Here is a 21363-nt window from a genome sequence, read left to right on the forward strand (position 1 = left end):
CTCTGTGCAGCCAGAGGATGCGTTTATGGTGCCACTGGTAACAGCTCATGACGGTGCCCCAAATGAATCCCACAATGCTGCCCTTCCGCTCTGCACATTAATTGTATACTACGCCCCTGTACTGGTGACTCCTAATTGGGAGGATGCCATATGATATATGATATACCATATGATTATATAATGTATAGAGTAGAATGTCTTTTTTCTTCAGAAGCCACGTTCACTCGGTAGGTTTTTAGGATCGTGTTATAAACTTAGAAGGATAGAGGTCAAACCCCAAACCTCAGATTCATAAATAGCAGATAAAAGCTCCTGTGCTTCTGGATCTGCAATTTCAATGCCCTCTCTTCAACTTCTGTGCATTTTAATTATGCCTGTGACTTTCCCTTCCAACGTTGCCACTTTTAGTAGCCTGCAGTCCGTGGCCAAAGGAAGGCTGTACGACAAAGCCCTCCACGTGCTACAGTCAGTAAAGAAGGCAGCATGCAGCAGCAAGAAAGGAAAAAATTATCTCCTAGATACATGTTAAAAGCAAATGCTATTCCCCAAATAAATTCAAGGAACATGGGTCCTTACAGGCTCCTAGTATGAGATGGTACTGTAACAAATGCTGCTCTTCAGGGCTCTGACACACTTTTCTCCTTTTGGAATACACTGCAATCTTACTAAACGGGTGCAAGTCCTTTGCCTACAGAAATCTTGTCATTAAGACTTCATATTTGAGCTGATACTTGGGGAAAAGTTGTCTAGTCAAACTTGGTGTTTATTTCACACCTTTAGCAGCTCTGCTTTTGGTATAGATTTCTGTACATTTCCTGAATATAGATAAGAAAAAAACATCAGAGTTGGTATAAAAGTGAGGAAAGCCTTTTGGGAGTATGTGCCAGTCTCCAGGATGCTCAGTAAGGTAGCGTTGTTTTCCCTCTTATCCCAAAGAAGGCACCCCTACATCTGGGGAGAATCTGAACGTGTTCTTACCATCTCTGGTGTGCTGTAACTTGTCTGGTAAGCGTAGGGCATTTTATAGATGTATCCTACAGGATTTGGAGGGCAGCTCTGACAAATCAGAGCTCTGTGAGTTGTGAATGGCATTGCAAAACACAAACCTTTATTACAGAAAAGATGAAGCACACTTCAACCTTCTGATTATCCTCTTTAAATAGCAAGCTCTCTGTCTATAGATAGATCCAACTACTCATTAGAGATGGGCTGGTCTGCAGACATCACTGCACCCAGACAAAAGCTCTGCCTGCTCTGAGTCATGCACAGCCTACAGTGCCACACTGGCTGCCTCCTTTTTAATGCAGGTTGTTGTATGCCTGGAATATATAGCCACAGAATCAGGATGAGGGGAGGAGTCAGACACTAGCTCTAACAATAAAACACATCAGCCGCAGTAATTAAGCTGTATTCATGCTTGATCTCTAAAGTACACTTGGGGGCTTCTTACCAGTAAACCATTGGATCCATGGATTGTGACACAGCGGGAGAAGGTATGGTGGATGGAGACATCCTTCACATACGTTGGAGGGTTGTAGCCTCCTTTCTCATCCACATCGCCAGCCATATGGAAGTGAATTGGGTAATGTCCCATTGTCTGCTGGCCCATATATTTCAGTTCTAGACCTTCAATATGGGTAGCCTTAAAATTAAGACCAATCTGGAGAACAACAGAACATCAGTCAAGAGATATAAAAGACTGTTGAGGGCAAGAAGGAGGGGACTACAGGGATGGAAAAGGTTGTACAGTATCTGCTAGAGAGATTTTTACCGTGAAGAAGGGGATGTATGGCTGCAGAGTGAGGGAAAGAGGGTCAGGGTGGCTAAGGGAACCATAGTTGTTCTTTGCTCCCACCACTGCTGCCATGGCTACATTTGACTTCATTTTAGAAGGAAAACCCTTTGCATTTAATGTTTTCCATGAGTTTCCATAAGCTAGGCTCAAATCAAACTCCCTGGGCTGCGCACCACCAGAATCTGGGGAAAACTGGGATCAGGATGTGTAGATCTTGGATGGGTTGAACACCAGCCTGGCTGGCTGAGCAACATCTGCAGGGGTGCGAGGTGCACGTCAAAGCCAAGGGACAGGCAGCAGCAGCACTGTTGGGAGAGGCTGTTTGCTCACTGGCTGACATGAGGGAATTTTCCCTTCTGCATCCTGGCTTCCTTGGTATGTGAAGTCTGTCTGGGCGGAGGAAAGTGCAAGGAGAGGGCTCCAGTCCTACCTTGATGTGGCCCCCAAAGGTGTCGAAATCAAAGAAGGAGCATAAGTTGCTGCTGTACTCATAGCACTGCCCCTCCATCTCGCCCATCACCACGACATTGCGGCTCAGCAGCCCCACTTCTGCCCGCATGTCGACGCCATCAATGACTTCACCAATGTGGAGGTATGTTGCTTTCCCTAAAGGAACAAGATGCAGTTTCAGGGTTATTCTACCAACATTGCTGGTTTCCCCTCGTGCTTCCTGTGGTGGGGTTGGCATGGTAATGAAAGCAGTAACTGAGTCAGCAAAAACTGTTGGCTGACTCTCAAAAGAGGGAAGGCTGGAGCACAGGTGTCACCCAAGGTCTTGCTGAGATATTTGCAGAGAGGAAGTGGGATTTTTGGTCTTAAGTTGCTTCATTTAGCCATGGAGTTAAACCAACGGTCTGTTAGACAAAACACATTCTCTACCTTGAAAAGGGACTGCAATCATTTGAGATCTTTTTACTTTGGATTACAATCAGCCATGTATGAACATCCAATGCAAAGAAAACTGATGATGTAGCTACTGAAAAGTCTAAATCCCCAAGGTTAGCACAGCACTTCCTACAGTGAGACTCTGGGAGCTGCTCAGATCCCACACCACTACTCACAGTGAGCATCAGTCTGATCCTGTTAACGTCATGGCTGTTAGCCTAAGCAAGGAGAGAACTGGGCAGAAAGCCTTGTGGAAATTGTGACTTGGGACAATTGCAAATGCTCATCCAGCCTGCAAAACTGCTTGCCCTCCCAAACCTCTCAATTTTAGGTCCGCCCATGTCTCCAACTTGCTCTCAACACTTCCCTCTGCCCCATGCCACGTCCCCCTCTGCCAGGACAAATCACTCAACATCCTCCGCACACACACCTGGATCCATGGAGGGGTTAAAAGCACAGAAAGCTTTCCCTGGCCTGACTAGAAAGGGGTGAAGTCCAGGCAGTGCAGATGTCTAGAAAGCAAAATCATCTCTGCTGTAATTTCATTCAAAGATATTCATACTCCCTCCTTCCTTCCGCAGCTTTCTGCAGAGAATGCAGTTGGGAAAAGGTTCATCTTACTGACTACATTCTGTATTATTCCAGTAAAAATAAGTAATAAACTCTTTAAGTAAACACTGAACTTTAAGGAATGCTACACTTGCACGTATTTAATTTCAGTGGAATCGTTCAAATCTGTAATTAGAAACAAATGGCAAGCCTGAAGCTTGGCTATCGCTGCAAAGTACTTTATGCTTAAGCAGAGGTGCCAAGTTGAGGGGAGGATGTTGAACATTGAAACAGTCTTGTTTTTAACCAAAACATGGTGCTTTGACTTCATAACAAAGAAAAGCAAACACCATTCACTCCCTCTTCTTTCACAGCTGGGAGCAGTGTAGTTTGATGGTAATACTGGGATTTAGGAAGGATGAGCACTCCCCCTTAGTCTCAGAGCCGTGTTGTGGGGAGGGGTTCACACTACCTTGGCACCTCTGCCTTCAAAATAATGTGATCATGTGAAAAAACACTCTCTAACTAGAGCAGTGGTGGCAGAACAGGTGTATGCTTTTACCCAGGACTACAGTGGGAAGATGAAGCTCTTCTGAGCTCTATGCTCAGCCCCAAAAACAAGGGGCCGCAAAGGGCCACGGGTTTGCACCTCACCCACTTTTGCCACCCTAGAAAGTCCTGGGCTTCCCTGTGTTGCTGCCCTGAAGCCAGTGAGCCTCATCAGGTGTGTGGCCAAAACCAGACCCAGCCTGTCCAAAAAAAGCAGCTTCGCTTCCCTTACTCACATTAAAAAACCTCTGCAGTGAGTGTCCCCCACACAAGGATACTCTTTGCTGGACCCTTGAGCGAGTCTGTTAAGGAGCCCAGCAGCCTCTTGTTATGAAACTGGTTTTAAGCTGTTATTTTTCAGTTTCCCCCTGAGATGACCTTTCCTTAATTTACTGAAACGCAGGAAGACGTTCAGATAATCATAAGAACATCCTATTTGAAGCCACATCTCCAGGATTTGTGTCAGTGAAATTAGATAGGCAGTTTTGTTATTCATGTGCTGAGCTCTAGAATAATAAATGTCATGCTTGCATGTATTTAATTTAATTTAACACCAGTCCAGACATGCAAAATAGGGTAAGCACTGACAGGAATGTTAAATACGGACTAACCAGTTTCTAAATATAACTTCTTGGGTGCGTGTTTTTCACTTTGTGCTTTTGCTGACTTGACTTGTTTAGAGATAAAAGGAGAGATGGAAAGCAATCCCCTTCCAACGTAAAAGTGGATTTTGAATAATAGCTCCTTTAACAGAGTTTTGAAAAACAAACCTCTCCTCAAGGCAGCCAGAAATTCAAGCTCCCCATGGCAATGGGTCTGTGCTCCTGAAACTGCTCGTGGGAGACCAACCCTGGCACGGAGGCCCTCAGGTACCTGTAAATGCCGTCTGGGAACCCAGTACTCCAGCACTGGGCACTTCCCATGGGGCTGGGAGCAGCGTGATGTGCATTTATAGACATGTGGCACTTTCAGGGAGCTGCTGGGACATGTTTACTGATGGGCATGAAAAAAAAAAACCAACAGAAAAGAGGCTGCTCCATGGTGAGCTCAGGGAGTTCACATGGGGACGGGAGCATCTCACTCTGCAGAGCTACAAATTTGAAGTTAGGCTGCTCCTCACAGCCAGCATGTGGAGCCTTCGCAGAGATCAGCCATAATTTCTGAGACCCTGAGCACTGACCACGGGCAAACCCAAGCCAGGGGTTTGCAAACCGGCACTGAAGCAGTTGGATACTAAAAAGGCATCACTGTGCTTTGAACGTGGGAGGAATGTGTCTGCTGCTTAAGCATCAACACCCATGCCAGTGATTGCCCAGCTGCTAACAAACCCAGGGGTCACTGATTCGCTATCCCCTCCTTTGAGCTCGATCTTGCTGCATCCCTCACAGACAGATGTTGCCCTGCCAGGCTTGTGCCATGTTAAAATCTAAATTAAACAAAGCCTTGAAGTAACAGGGAGTACATCTCCCCACAACAGGCCTGTGTGATGGACTAGGACAAATGCCCTGGGTTTGCTGCTGTATTTGTCATACCGGTGCCTCCAGTTAGTAAAATGTACACTCACAGGGAACAACTTCTTTATTGTGTAGTCTTGCTTGGTAGAAGTCTTGATTCAGCAAAATATGAGCACATTTCCATGCTTATTACTCAGACAATGACTATTAAAGTTGCCAGTTGTTGGTAAGGACAAGGTAATTATTAAAAGAAAGTATGCATTAAAACAAACACCGATGATCCACTAATCAAGGCCATGCTTATGTCAACAAAGCAATTCAAAGCAGTCTCTCCAAACTGCACAAAGCTCCAAGAAAACCTGCCGTGCTTGAAACGAGCCATAAAACCTGGGTCTCAGGCCTTATCAAACCTAGAAAGGGGGTATTTTAAAACTATTTCAGCTGCTACAGATGTGGAAGAGTGCTCAGCTCTGTCAAGTCACACAGATGTCTCTGAAAACCCTCCCAGGTACACTCATGCAGTCCTGAATGCCTTGGCTCTAAATGCCACAAACTGCTAAATCTCCCTTTCAGAAGTGAAACAGGCACTTGAAAGTCTGGGTTTGGTGAAGATAAAGCGGAGCTAAGATGCTCCTGGATTTGTTTTTTCTCTAAAACATCTTTTGTTCTTTGGATTCTCTAAGGCTAAGACCCTCTCTCTCATGGTCTTTAAATATTTTTTAAACAAGAGTTTTTAAAGGAAACGCTAAACACAAACTTGTCTGTTCAGCCTATGTTTTTCAGTGACAGTGAATCCTTCAGGGCATCTTTAAAATCAGTGCCACTCATTGTAGATGCCAGCCTAGATCTCTGTCTGATTTAGCATTTTTGCCCAACATTTGTCATCACAGGTGGTAATGTCCCTATTGCTTCTATTTAATAATCAACAAATGTTCGCAGAGGCATCCTGTCATATCCTCATTATTCCGAATTATCTTGATGGGGTTTGCTGTTGCATCCCTAAGCTGCAAGCCTGTAATGCAATACAGCACAGTTTGGGTGAGCTGACCAGCTTCTTGAGCCATGGCGGTACAATCTGATCTCTTAGCGAATAAATATTCCTAAAAATCATAACTTTTATATGGAAAATTAAGTTTCCAGTAAAAAGACATACAGCAGAAACGATGAAACTTTATAAGGAGTTCAGAGTTAACTAAGCCTTCTTGGGACAGTTACCTGGTGGGTAACTCATCCTATTCCAGGCCTTCATCCCTTTTCTCCTTCGAGATCCTGCATGGTATCCCGCAAAGGTCAGAAATACACCCTCCGTCGTAGGAGTCTGAAGAGCCTTGAGTCCACGTGGATATTACTAAATGTACACTTAAATAATGCGTTGGATCAAAGCCTCTGTAGCTGTTTGCTTTCAAGGCTGAAATGAGTGGATCTTACAGCTGCAGATAGGTGCGACAGGAGGACTGATGTGGACTCAGGGCAGTGCCTCTGCTCATGTTAGCTTTAACTGTGAGCACTGAGAGGTCTCTGCAAGGTCTATTAATGTTTTATCCAAACGGCAGTGTCACACCCTTTCCTAAGCTCTCTCTTGTCCCACCTAATGCCCTCCTCCAGCAGCAGGTACTTGGCACGCTACTGACATACTCTGTAAATTCTAGGTTGTCCATCTCTCACCTTCCAAGGTTTTCCTCTCCTTTTCCTGACATGTAACTTCTTGCAGGAAGATTAGGCAGGTGTGGTGGACAAACAGATCAGATCCTTCCTTAAATCAGGCCCAGACTCAACTCTTCTGTATTGCTATGTAAACTGAGTTTGTTTCTGTCGACTCTGCTTCTAGGCAAAGCCCAGAGGTAGAAGAAAGAGATCTGAAAGACTGTTAGAAAGGGCCATTTCACAACATTTCCTGACCAGCCCTCAAGCACCAGAGTTGCCTTAAAAATAAAAGAGTTTACAATCATAGAATGGTAGAATCATTTAGGTTGGAAAAGACCTTTAAAATCATTAAGTCCAACTATAAACTTAACATGCCAAGTCCCACAAACCCTGTCCCTAAGCGCCACTCTACAGCTCTTTTAAATACCTCCAGGGATGGTGGCTCAACCTCTTCCCTGGGCAGTCTGTTCCAATGCTTGGTAACATTTTCAATGAAAAATTTTTTCCTAATGCAGCCAAAATGATGGCAACTTCTAAATAGAACTGCCTAAATCTTTAAATGTATCTGAATTTTGGTAGCGGCATAACTTCTCCCATCCTTACAGCACAATGAATGCTGGTACAGGCTGTGAAGTTGTTAGACAACTATGTATTTACATTTGTAATTCAAAGTTCTCTGCATGATCAAGATCACAGTAAACTCTGTATCTCTCTAGTATTTGCAACCCAATAAGCAGGATTTAAGGTATGTGTGCTGGTAATCGTAGATTCACCAGTATGTGGGATAACTGGAGTAATTATGCCAGGCACAAATAGTTTTTTCATGCTTTATCAAGAGCATATAGGAGCACAAAAGAGCATTTCATCATTTTTGTTCCATGGTGAAACTTATCAGCGTTAGTAGTAACTTCATACAGAGCAACCAAGATGCAGATAAGACTTGTTTCCCAGGGAAACTAGACAAAATACTTGATCTTTCCTACTATCCAGTTCTATCATAACAACACAACCCTTCCTTCCTTCCTTCCTTCCTCCTCCCTCCCTCTGCCCTGTACTGTCGTCCCTCCCCAAACCTTGTGAAGTTGGAAGATCAAACAGTTTTAATCTGTTCCCACAGAGAAAATAATCTAGGCACAAAACTGACCAGCGACAAGTTAAACAAAGGAGGCAAGTGGAGAAAAAAGTTCCATTTAAGTGAATGAGCCGAGTCCTCATGCAAACCACACTTACTCGTGAGAGCCACAGTTTTAACGTTAGCGTAAGTACTCCAATAAAGGAGTGCACAGGATCAGTACCTGGGTGCCCTCCTGCAGTTTCTACACTGAGATTTGCAGAAGTCCACAGTTAGACAAGTAAATCCTACTAAAACCTGATGGCAATTGAGTATTAATGGTTTTAAGCTGTTTTGAAAAGATGAGCCTCCAATCCATTTCTAGCAAGTAAGGAAAGTATCAGTTTTCAACAGGAAGAATCAAACGTAAAAAGGACATGAGCTAACCAATGAGTGTAACTTATTTGGCACAATACACTAAAACTTATCTATTAAAATTATTATTAAAAGATGACAGCATCAGTTATAATTAAATCTTGGTATGCCAAGTGGTTGCCACATCAAATTGTCTGTCCACAAAGCAGAGGTTTGCTGCCTTTTTTAAAACAAAGGGACTCTTAAGTAATTCAGACCTGACATATAGGTTTCATTAAAAAAAAAAAAAAAAAAAATTGAAAGGAAAAAAATAAAGATTAAAAGGCAAATAAACTGTCATGAGTAGGAATGGTTTTATCATTTGTCTTCCAAAGGAGAGAATCTTGAAGTTCTCAGCTGCTAAACTAAAACTCTTAGGAAAATTAAGCCATTCCGCTTACTACAAATGAAATCTGAGACCCTGTATGTAGATGTATCTGTGTGTGGAAGTCTTATCTCAGAAGGAACCAAGCAATCTCGCCTATCTCACATACAAAAGGAAGGCAGACATTTATGATGAACATCTTCTGCCCGCAATTAGGAGCCTGATGTGGCCGTGCAAGCACAGGCTGTGCAGGGGCGGCTCATTTGTGCTAAGGCTAGAAGCCAGCCCACTACTCGCCAGCCATTTTTATGTGCTTGCTCTCTGTTGGCTATTCTCCCTTCTCACAGTGTTTGATGAGCCACTGGGACAAATAAAGCCCTGTTTACAAGAGTCTCTCCGGTAATCCATTGAATCCCAATAAGTTTCATCAAAGCCAGCGCCTGATCGCAGGACTGTGGATTTGTATGTGCACAGACAGGGTTCAGTGCAAGCCAAGCACTCAGCGTGGTGGCGTTTGCCTCCTCCAGCAACACGCACACCTCAAAACCCACTGCTGTGGCACTGCTGCCTGCCTGGCAGGGAAAAGGCAGCTGCAGGAATTGCAGAGGGGAGGAGGCATGGAGAGCACCCACCCCCTGGCTCATTAGTGCTCCTTATGCTGGCTAATTACACCTCACGGCACAGGGCAATGGATGAAGTTACACCATGGCTGGGCATAGGGAGCTCCTGGCTCCTAAAGACAGGAGACATCTCAGCCTTGCCCAGGTTTTATTTCAGCTAGACTGAATTTAGAATCAGGCAGATTATTTTATTTTTCTAGTGTGAATGTGCTTTTGTTACAAGAAAGTTGGATGTGATTTTTATTACTGGACTAGATTTGCCTTGATTTATATAATCAGTGAAATCCCATTGACGTCAATGGAGTTGCCTGGATATAAGTAAGGGCAGACTTTGGCCCTGGTGTTCATGTCATCTGTGGTAATAAAAGGAATGTCCTAATTCTCTTAAAGAGTAATCGGAGACCAAGAACACAATTACTTTAACAAGTGTTTCCACTGCTTCTTTATTTCAAATTCACATGAACTTTTTTATTGTTTTCAAGCTTTTATTAATTTCCTTAAACTAACTGAGTTGTCATTGTTGTAGAAGGTAAATGTAATTACATGGATTTCACAGATCCATGAGATTATGGGAAGCCTAAGAGAAATATTCCTATGTCACTTATATTTTTACTGATGATCTTCCAAGATCATCTTCATGATGTGACTTGTATCATACTAGTCTGGTACAGTTTTTCCAATAGCTTCAAAAGTTGCTCAAGAAAAATATTCAGCTTGGAAATGTGTCTTCTTTGAAAGTACCAGTCATTTTAAGTCATAAGACTATGATACACTCAAACTGTGAATAACATTTTTCTTGGCTTGGTGAACATCTCTCTTTTGGGCCATCCAACAATGAATGGCTAGAGCTCTGTGGGGAGGCAGTTGCCAAAGGAAGTACATTTGTATCTTCCAGAAGATGTTGCATCAGAGATAATGGTGAAGTAGTTCATTTCACAGAACTGAGAAAACTCCCTGGTGCATTGGATATTCCAATGTTTTCTCAGAAAGATCTTACTGTAAATGCAGACAAAACCTCTGCCTAGAGCAACTGCTAGTGTGTAAGGAAAAGATAATGTAACATGCATGATTTACGACTAGGCAGATACTGCCTCTGAAACACAGCCTTAGCTATTACGTACTTTGATACTGTAAAGTAACTTTTGTTTTTGTACATTATAGAAGCTAAAAATTCCTAATCTATTCACAGAAGAGGCAGTTCATCCGGTATTTCCAGGCTCTGCTTATCTGTGTACCAAAGTACAGTTCTAGAAGGGAAAGACCACTTCACAGACTCAAGTGGAGATGCAAATCTCCCACTCTGGATTTCACTTTTATGTTCACATTGGTAATAGTCTGTGCTTCGTCATGGTTATGCTACTTAATTGGACTTAGTATCCGAAGGCCACTTTACAATCCTTGGATGTAATGTCTTTTCATCAAAAAGCAATTTGTTCTGGATTTGAGCTAGTCACCTTCAAGAGGAAAATGCTGTGGCTCTGCAGAGGCTGCTGCTCCTCCTGCTCAGACTAACTCAAGCAGCACCCTACCAATTCCATCTTCCCCCGTGTTGTGGCTCAGACCAACTTGCCAGCCACATGACTCCTGAAATATTTGGTTAATACATCACTGTCTAGAGACATGGTAAATGAGAAACAGTAGCTTCAGTAGCACAAAGCAGTATTTCTAAAATGTAAGACTACAGTTCTTGTTAAATATAACTTTCTTAGGAAAATAGCCAGCTGCACATTACTTCAAAGCTTCAGTCTCTCACGGTCTGCTCCTGCCCTAGCTCACTCTTCGGATCAGCTGTGCTCATCTGCTTTCTAGGAAGCGATACATTTTCAAACAAAGTTATGTAAAATTGAACATTCCAAATATGTGATCTGTATTTGTCTCTCTCAGATAAATACATCTGTTCAACAATACGCTTGGGGACAGAAAATGGAGTCAGCTATGAAAAGGGAAAGCAGAAAGGAACCAGAATCAAGTTAGATGGCTTTCGAGCACAAAAAGCTTGTTTCCCAAAAGTTTTTAGAAAAACTAGCTGTCAAATTCAGGAGTCTTTCCACTCTGCAACTCTTAATGGAGTCACCTCGGTGCAGATGACAGAATTGGTGAACTGCAACACCAGCATGACAAGATGAAGCACCTTACCTGCCACCTTGACCTGGGTGGGTCTGCAGGCTCTGCATGGCAGTACTTGGAACTCCTCCGCCTGGTACATGGAGTAGTCAGTGCTTGCAACCACCAGCCTGTCTCCGGGTTTCCATGAGCTCACATCATCCACCAGATTCAGGACTGTGCTGTTCACGTTAGTGTCAATGGTTACCGTAAGCTTTGGTTTCACTGAAAAGCCAAAATGGAAGGGTGGAGAATTTTAATCTTATCAGAAAATGCTTGCTTCTTTTTTTTTTTTTTCTTTTTTTTCCTGGAATGCCACCAAAAATTATGATTTTCTCATGCAACAAAAAATAGTTAATTCTTCCAAACATGCCTTTTACTGGCTTTGGCTTGGAAAGTTAACAAATATAAAGTGTTTTCCTTTAGTTGCAGGCAGGTGGATTTTCCACTAAACCCAGGACTAAATTTAAATGTAGCTCTTAGTGGCTCATTTTCACCACACCCACTTAGCAGCAGCACTTGTGGGTGCTGGGCACTGTTATTTACAGCAGCCAAGTCGTCTTTAACTTAATGACTGTTTTTTCCAGCAAAACAACGGTCTTCCACCCTTCTTTTCCCGCCAGCTGAGCATTGAAGAATCCTAATGACCTGTCTAATGACCTGGTTAGGGACAGCAGTGTTGGAATTAATAACTACAAAATAAAGGATTACTTTCAAAACCTGTTGTCTTCACGCACTCTGATTGACTAATCCTACCTCATCCCAAAATGCTTTAGCAAAAGACAAGATATTTACAGGAAGGGACTTGCCAAGTATTTGCCACAGCCTTGCTGGGTTTTTGAGACACCACCCTTGTGCCTCTGTGAGTGCTCAGGAATTTTTCCTCAGATAAATCTTCAGCCATTTTATCTGTGTTCATGTCAATAACCCAGTCAAAGTTTTAGCTTGGGATACTACTCAAGTTGTTCTTACACCAAGCAAGAGCCAGTCATTGGAAGACAGTATTTCTGCTTTTCCCTGGTCTGCCTTTCAAACATGGGGCACATACCAGATCTGCCACACAGGAACCGTACTCTGTAGTTCTGGCAACCCTCGCCCGTCTGGTCCTTGCCATGGCACAGAAACCTGTAATCGTGGCCACTCTTGTAGAAAACCTCAGTTGTTAAATTAGCTCCATCGAGCGTCATTGCCTGTAATGAGAATAGAAATATAAAACATTGATGCCAACAGAAGAGGCTTTTGCTTTGTTTTGGGTGACGCACAACAGCTGTATAACAAAACCCTGTGACTGTTATGTGTGCTATCCAGTCGGCCCTCCAGCTGGTGCTCAAACACAGCTATTTTATCTGCAAGCTGCATAGATTATTGCTAGGTGCGTGCCTTTCTCCCGTATCTATATTAAGACTGTGTGCTTTTTTGAGAGAAGTATTCTGAGCTTCACTAACATCTGCCTCGATGCCCTAGATTTTCTCTTGCCATTGGTTTGGGGGCAGATGAAAACACTGCACACAGATGCTTGCACACAAGTGAACTCATGGTTTCAAGCCTCTTAACTGCACTCATTTCATTGCTTGTGGCTAGGCTATGTCTGAACCTTGCAGAAGAAATAGGTAGAGGTCTTATTTCTTCACTGCACGGATCGGTCTCTCTAAGAAAAAAACAAAGCTGCTACAATACCCACTGCTCCGCAAGGAACAAGAAGAGGTGGACGTTTCTCACATACAAGTACCAGCCTGTAGAGCTGCCTTAAGAAAACAGGCTGTATCATGCCAAGAAGCTGTTGTAGCCTCTCCTGTGTTCCTGCTGAAGCAATGTCACCCCTCAGGGTCATGTTAAATTTCACGGTCCGGCTCTATAGCTTGCAGTTCTCTGGACCGTTTCACAAAAACGTGATGCATTGCACTGGGCAATCCAAATATCATGTGCACTTTAACAAGGTACCAGGAGATGAGGCATCTTTCAACGAAGAGTCTGAGACTGATTCTCTCACTCATGCAGACCTTCTTTATTAATGCATACACCTTCTTGCCATGTATAGGATTAGCACTGTCAGCTGAAGGAATGTGCCTCTGGCTATGCTGTGCTTCTGTTATTATCATCATATCTTCAATTTTTCTGTATGTAGTATAGCTGGAGCAGGCCAGCTGCTATAAATCAGTGTAACTTTATGAAAGGAATGAGCAACACCAGATTACACTACCTGAGGATTTGCCCTCAGATCTGCAGGATAAACTGAAAAGTGTTGTCCCGCTTTTAATATACATGGGAAAAAAAAAAAAAAAAAAAGTAACTCATTTAACAGAAAAAAAAAAAAAAAGATTTGTTTCTTGAACAGAATAATATTTCTTGTTTCTTTTTTAATACACATGCTAGAAGGGGCTGTATCATAACAAACATCTGACCCCTGTTTTGAACTAAGTTGTCACTTCTGATCTGTGTATAAGGAAGCAGAAATTAATGTGGATTTGCTAAAACCTGGCAGAAAATTATAGGCCAGATTTTTCCTTTCTGTTCAAGAGGAGATTCTTTATAACATCTAGCCCTGGAAACTTTCTCTCATACTGTCAGCATTCCTGTTTACTTCAGTAGTCGCATTCTTGTAATAAGGACAACTCCACTGGTTCAGAGTATGCAGGAACCTGAGGTTCAGCCTCCCACAGATATGAAGCATTTTATTGTGTTTTGCTAGGCAATGCTTCTGCTATAGTTGGTTTTCCAGGTAGACATATAAAGTATATGGTGAACATATGCAAAAAAACCTTGTGTTTTGCCTTCCTTTTTTTTTTTTTTTTTTGTCCTTAAGGAGGCTTTTGCAGTCTCAGAAAAGGTCTATGATTTCTCCTCAGCATGCTGGCCTGATGGCATAATCGTGATATTTGCCCCAAACAGAATACAAATTTCTTTCCACAGAGAAAAAACAATTGACTCCAAGAAATGGCTGCAAGCTCACCGATATTTCTGACAACATGCTACAGCTGGTAGCTTTACCATCTCATTACATTTCGTGATTAATTTTTTAGGTAGAGTCCATTCCAGGATCATTTAAAACCTGAAATTTTCATGTGTTTTTTCCTTTTAATCTTCCAGTAGGGAACCGCATATTTCATCATAGCATCTGTGCTGTCCATGACCCCATCTGTACTCCTTTCCATGCCAGAAGCCAGAATTTACTGAGAGGAGCTCAATTCTATAAACTTTTGTCTCAGAATGATACAGGCCTGAATACTGAATCTTGCTGGTTATGTATTAGAGCAGTAAAATAATTGGTGTCCTTTATTTAGAAGCAAAAATTACTGACAAAGATGATTATTTTGAGTTCAGTACCAGTCCAAAGAGGACTTGCCCCTCTAAAGCAAGTGGTGATCTAGCCTACCTGGATGTCAATGGGTTGCCTACAGATTTTATCAGGATGAGCAGCTTTGAAGTCAGAAAGTTTCTCCATGTCCTTAGATCTTGCTTTATCAGGCTTCTCAAACCACTCGGTCCATTCTACATCTGGAGACAAGCGCAAACAAGAAGGCATTTGAAAGTCAAGCTTAATGAATGCAGCAAAAATGCATGAAGCATAATATGATCTCAGATATCATTCACAAGTTTCTTCACTGATGATCTGATTCCTGCCTCTTCCTGCCAGTCTGTCAGCCGCTTTTAATGATGCTGTGAAGTGTAACCAGCCAAGGGAGAGCTGAGTTATTAAAAGCTACATAATTGGAGTATGCAGTATGAGCATTATTAATAGGTATGGATTTTGGATCTGTGTCCTCCTTAAGCTGCCTTTTCTGATCTTCAGATCAAGTTACAAGCAGTTACTGTATGTTGTCTGAAACATGGACATGATGACTATGCAGTCAAAAGGAGTAAGAGGTTGTGTATGATCTCTTAGATCATAACAGATGGAATTTCATACCCAGTGCAGTAAAGGAAAAAGGATCCCAGTTATTCGGAGAGTCCTGGAGACAATTGGGGAAAGAATCTGTGCGTGTTCTTTACTTGGGTTAGTGGTGACGTAAATAGCAGCTAGCAAGTCCACTCTTCTCAAATGGAAAAGTATTGCAATAAAAAGGATGATTCACCCTATTTGTCAACTGTCTACCACGGAGTTAAATGTCAGACAGACCTCTTACCTTGAACCCACTCACTAGTGGAAGAGATGTTAAAATGTTCTCCATTCTCAGCTTTGAATAGTTTGAATACTTTAGCCACAGCTGACCCTTTGTGACCTGTAAAAAACAAACATCAGTTAAATCACTGAATGAAACTGATAAAAAGTCAGAACTGAAAAGGTAATGGTCCATCTGTGTGTTTGCATATTTTGGCTACGTTATCCAGAATTAGCCCTGCACAGTTTCATAAAAAAAAAAAATAAATTACTGGTTTGGAATGACGCTTCAGACACTTTTATAACTGCTTGGACAATCAGGAGGAAAAATCTTCAAAAATCAAGCGAGGATAAAAAACCCCAATGATTTGTAATATATTGCTCTTTTCACTTGATGTCATTGCAAGCCATGTTGTTAGCTGCTCTTGAAAATGTCATGACAAGACACAGACTCAAAAGTCTTCACTTTGCAAGAAAACGGTTCTGCAGGAGTATCTGAGGCTACCAATCCAGGACACACTGATTAAAATTTCAGCTGGTGTGAACTGGGTTTGTTCCACAGCTTTGTATCTAAGAGAGGCGATGTCCGAGCTCAAAATTGTTGCATGGATTTACACTGGCGCGGGATCTCATCTTTTAGCTCAGGGTTTGGATAACCTAGGTTATACCCCACTTAGCTGCTTCAGCTGCATTAATGGGAAGAAGCAATTTATACAGAGAGCATTCAATTAAATCCGTCTAGCCATCAATTGCTCATGGCTTTGATGTAATGCAGTGTCAAGTGAAAACACCAATGACCAAATTAATCTCAGCCATAACTCCAGTAACTGCCAGAGATAACGTCTTGCCAGCGTTTTGTGTGTGAATTACCTTGATATTCAATATGGTCTTCAACAGAAGAGGAGGGATTTCCTTTAACAGTAATAAAACTCCATGGATGCCTGGAAAATGAAAATGACAAATGAACAAGTTATGTCAAGTATGAGATGCTTATTTTTTGTAGCCCAATGTTCTTTCATTTCTCAGGGGCCCTGCACTGAAAACAGTCTGATTAGTGTGACGGGCAGCTTAGTTAAAATTAAAAATATCTTAACACCCTATGTTTCTTCAGGAAATATATCAAAAGAGAAGGAAGTTTGAAGACAAATCCTGACTTAGTACACTCCTATAACAAGGGTGTTTCACTTTTAAATGAGTGTTAAAAGAGGCTTGTGTATGACAGACACAATGGACACTGGCAACTCCTCAGAGACCCTGAGAATCTTTTTTGTGTGTGTGTGTGCGCATGTACACTAAAGAATATGAAAAGAAACCACTTCTGCTTAAATAAATTTAGCTCATGCTGAAACCTTGTATACCACAATTGTCTTTGGAATGACCTATGAGAACTTCTAATAGACAGACTGGCTGGCAAAGGACAATAAAAACCACCTAGATCTAGTTTCCTTATTTTGAACATTGTACAGGGATAAAGGTTTAGGAGTCTGAATTCTCTGTTCAAATCTGATCCCATGTCAGAAGTAAGTTCATTACTGCCTGATGGTTATTGGTTGAGTAAGTTCAATAGCTATCAGCAACACTGGAGAATGACCACATGGATGAGTAAGCCATGGAGACAGAGACTAAAGTGCCTCCCAGTCTTGGAGGTGAATCCTATTAGTAGGGGTCAGGAGGGAGTTTTATCTTCTAAATAGAAGTAGTTCAGGCATATCTGCTCTTAATGACTAACAGAATTAAAAATATGCCTTTAGGGTGGTAGGGAGACTGTCACCCCTACCCTGAATTTAGCAAACTGTCCCACAGATTAAATCGTGTCTCTATAGGTATAGATACCCAGTGATTTCAATTCCATCAAGATTCACCCTTGAGTCTTGCAGGTCACCTTACATTTACCATCTGCTGGTATAAGTGAAGATATAAACCACTCTGGGACTTCAAAAGAAAATACATACAGACATTGACAGATAGCCACTAAAACACGCAAAATCACTGCTGGCGTGAGCTGGGCTTTACTGGGATTTGCAGCTCTGGGCTTTGGGGGCAGCAGGAGCAGGTTCGTGGGGAGCAGTGGTGCACCCCACGCCGTGCCCAGGCCCCACACACGCACTGGACACAGCTCCTCAAGGGGAGGCTTTCCCAGCGGCGTGTCCCCAGCCCCAGCACAGGACAGGCTCAGCAGAAGCTGCCAGCACAACAGCCTCAGGAGCCAGCCAGCCAGCCAGATGCTCCTGCTGGAAAACTTGCCTGTGCGCCAACTGCCGAAGGCACTGCCGGGCTGTGATCTCCATCCAGGGAGAGAAGGGGGATGGGGGCAGGAAGAACACTTTATCACTCAGCAGACAAGACAGATGATTTTTATTATTATTATTATTATTAGGTATTTTTGGTCACCAAATTTGAACCAAATGACAAAAAAGATGATGGCCCCAAAATAATCTCAGAAATAACCTGAAGAATAAGAAGCTGCCTAGTTCTGCAAATCAAGGTTTGGCCCCATTTCATATGTTAAAATACTTGTTTCTCACAGTTATTTTATCACTTAAAATAGTTTTAGTCATTCAACCCTGACACATAAAGACACGTGAAATCTGTGTGGGCTATTTGAAATGAAGGGACCAGTAAATCCAGAGCCAAACCAGTGATATCTGGGTGGGATTCCAAAGAGAACAACTGTGTCCTCAAGTGCAGAAAGGCTTTCTTTTAATTTATTAGTAGAAGAAAAAAACCCCTCACACTTAAGGCGTAAACTCATTTTTCAAAAGAACAACAGAAGAATGCAAGATTTTCCTTTCATTCCTAATGTTCTGGACTCTGCAAATAGGCAACTGAAAGAGATGCCAGGAGCACAGAAACATTTTTTGATAAATCAGCACTGCTCATCAGCTCTGCTACAGCAAGGGGGAGTCGCACAGCTTTACAATCTGGTTGAATAAGGAGCAACTGGAGATAGGACAGGAATTTGTCCATGTAACCCCCGCCATCACCCCATTCAGAAAACAACCCAGTCTGTGGCTGAATACCCTGACTCAAGTGGCACCTCACAAAATGTGAAAACAGAAATTTTCTAAACCAAATTACTGCCTGGTGCCTACACTGTTATTGTCTCAGCGATGCCCATAGTCAGCCCCAGCTGTCACCAGGAGCTGGGATCTGACAACCAGGATTCAGCCGGACCAACCAGCAAACCCCAGGTATCTACATGTGCGTGTGTAATTTTCCTGAACTTTTTTTTTTTTTTTTTTTAAGATCTTCCAAAAAATTCCAAAAAACACCTGTCAGGTATATACATACTTATTCATAGTTACAGATGTGTTGGAAACATAAACCATTATGTCCAAATCTTGTTACACTAAATTGAAGTGGAAGTTCAATTTATATAAGGAGAAAAGCTTGGATACATCTGACAAAGCTGTCTGTGTTCCACTCTGCCATCTAACTGCCTTTGTAAATCTGGTCCCAGCTGCCATCCAGACTTTTTTTTTTTTAAAGTTGATGAACTTAAATGCTGAGAAGACACCTAAAAATAGGGTTTTAAATAATGCACCAAGATGCAGGTATTTTTTCCACATACCAGTATGCTGGTGGGAGACAGTATTGACCAACTACTACCACATTATTGCACCCACAATATCCCTATTATTTACATAAGGAAATATTGTGGTATTTCAGATAACAGCATGGCAAGGATTAGCATTCTGACTGCAACCAATAGTCATGTGAAAAGTCACACTTCCAAGGATGAATTTCTATGGTATTTCCATTATAAGCATTTATAGCAAAGAAGTGAGAAACTAGCATTAAAGCACCACAGCAGCCTAAAAACATCAAGTGCAATTTACTTTTATAAACATATGCAAAACCCATCAATTTCTTCCTGTTGCACAACTGGGAAAAAAAAAAAAAAAGTATAATGTCCAGAAATCTTTCTCTGTTTCCCTAATTTCAGTCTTTGAAAAGAAACCCAGTATGTTACTGGGCTTTAATATGGGGTCTGGGTTATTTGAGAGCAAGCACTGCACTGATGGAGGTAGCCTGGGTTTGGAGGCTATTTCTGCAGCTTTGGCTGATTCTTTGAAATGCATTATCTGGTGCACAGGAGTCCCTGTAATAGTTGACACAACCTTTTCATCAGCCACCCCAAATCTTACTCCACTTCCATGTGCCCAGCTGACACGTCTGTTCCCACAGACCGCTGTATTGAGTCACTTCTCCCTGCAAGGCAGACTTTATTTTTTGTTTGTGTTCTGCAGTGACCCTCTTAGTGCCTCTTAAAAAAAAAAAAAAAAAAAAAAGCCAACGTAAATTCAGATAAACACAAAAAATATAATAGCTACAGTTGGGTAAATAGCAAATATTCTCAACAGTGTGTGTGCCAACACAGACACTGTATTGGACACAGAAGTGTTTACAGTCCACAGCATAAATTCATGCTTGTTAAATTTCTCTGCTGCACAAGTCCCTGAATATGTATTTGTCAAGCTGAAGAATATGCTGTATGTATGTCTATATGTATTTAGCTATGGCTACACGGCTATTATTCCACCCTCCTTAATGGTCAGCCCATCCAATTCACTGTGTGTGTGTAGATAAGCTCTTAAATCTTTGGGGGATGGCTTGAAAATAAGTTAGAATAAGTAACTTGTGGGAACAATATCTTGGAAAAACATCTTTTTTAATGCAAATCATATGCTATGCCTCAATTTGCTAATAAAAATACCCAATATAGACACTGAGTGCATCTTAAAGTATCTAATTAACTGCTAAAACTTCACACTGAGAAGTTTCCCTTTTTTTTTTTTTTTTTTTTTTTTCCATGTGAAAGAACTTTGTGCCTTTGAGAGAGCGGAATTATTTGGACATCTCAGGAGCATAATAAAGCCTCTGTGCTGGAAGAACTGGCAGGACTGGCACATACCTAAACCCAAGGTGGAGGAAATGCTTGCTGCCCAGTTTGGTCATTGCTTTCCTGGCCGAGTCGTCCAAGTTTCTAGATCCTTCATCATTCACTGCAACCGACAGGATCATGCCATTTGCAACTTTGCCCAAATACTGGGCAAGACGTATGCTTTCCTCTTTTGCTCTGTAGGTATCAAACCTAAAGGGATAAAAACACCCGAAAACATTTACTTCAGTGAGCATCGCAGCTTTATGTACTGAAAAGTGCTATAAAGAAATAACTCTTTTGTATTGTTTTCAGTAGTGATATTATCCAGTTGCAAAAGCACTTGTCTAACAGGGTATGCTAGGGGTTTCTGTTAAGCTGAACTGATTAAACTCTAGTTGACAGAATAGCAAGGTAGTAACACTACTCACTCTGGTTTTGGAGATTACTGATCTAGAAAGAACCGTATACACATGTAATAGCACCCATTCGAACAAGATGCTAAAATGAGTGTTTCTGAGCTTGCTGAGAGGCTGTCCCCAACCCCTACTCAAAGATCATCACATCTAGACCGTTAAAAAGTCACTCACCGATCTGAATGGACAACTGCCCCCGTCTTTGGGTCAATAACATGGACAATGACACCCCGATGGCCCCAGCTCCTTTCAAAGTAATATCCACCTTCTTCCATGCCCCCAGGATGAAGAGTCTTGTTTAAGAAAGTCCAGGACAGCTTTTTCTTTCCGTGGATCTCAAGAATGCCACCTTTACTTACTCCAAGATACTTCTGCCCAAAGTAGGGATTTGGCTGGCTGCTGTCATCCGCTCTGCAGCAGGAAGGGAGAAAAGGAACCAGTTTGGGGTTTGTATCTGACAGTCAAGGAGCCCCTCTCCTTGTTCTGCTACAGCCCAAGGAGAGAAGTGTCAAGATTTGCAATACATTTCTTTGAACTACTCTAAGAATCAGCAACTGCCCACATTGTAGAGAAAATA

At 42.1% G+C, this 21363-nt stretch overlaps 1 protein-coding gene across 4 annotated transcripts in view; it reads right to left on the reverse strand.

The window, feature by feature from the left end:
• CEMIP (cell migration inducing hyaluronidase 1) overlaps nt 1–21363 on the reverse strand; it is a 113897-nt gene that overhangs the window by 29959 nt on the left and 62575 nt on the right. For all 4 annotated transcript variants that reach the window (XM_074916662.1, XM_074916659.1, XM_074916661.1 and 1 more), the window contains 9 exons: nt 20961–21197; nt 20404–20583; nt 16359–16429; nt 15514–15609; nt 14763–14884; nt 12438–12579; nt 11423–11614; nt 2226–2401; nt 1451–1660 (listed from right to left, as the gene is read on the reverse strand). In XM_074916662.1, the coding sequence (XP_074772763.1) occupies nt 1451–1660; nt 2226–2401; nt 11423–11614; nt 12438–12579; nt 14763–14884; nt 15514–15609; nt 16359–16429; nt 20404–20583; nt 20961–21197 (1426 nt within the window). The remainder of the gene's footprint in view (nt 1–1450; nt 1661–2225; nt 2402–11422; nt 11615–12437; nt 12580–14762; nt 14885–15513; nt 15610–16358; nt 16430–20403; nt 20584–20960; nt 21198–21363) is intronic.

This window comes from Athene noctua, chromosome 13 (genome assembly GCF_965140245.1).
Source record: "Athene noctua chromosome 13, bAthNoc1.hap1.1, whole genome shotgun sequence".
In the NCBI taxonomy this organism is placed as follows: Eukaryota; Metazoa; Chordata; class Aves; order Strigiformes; family Strigidae; genus Athene; species Athene noctua.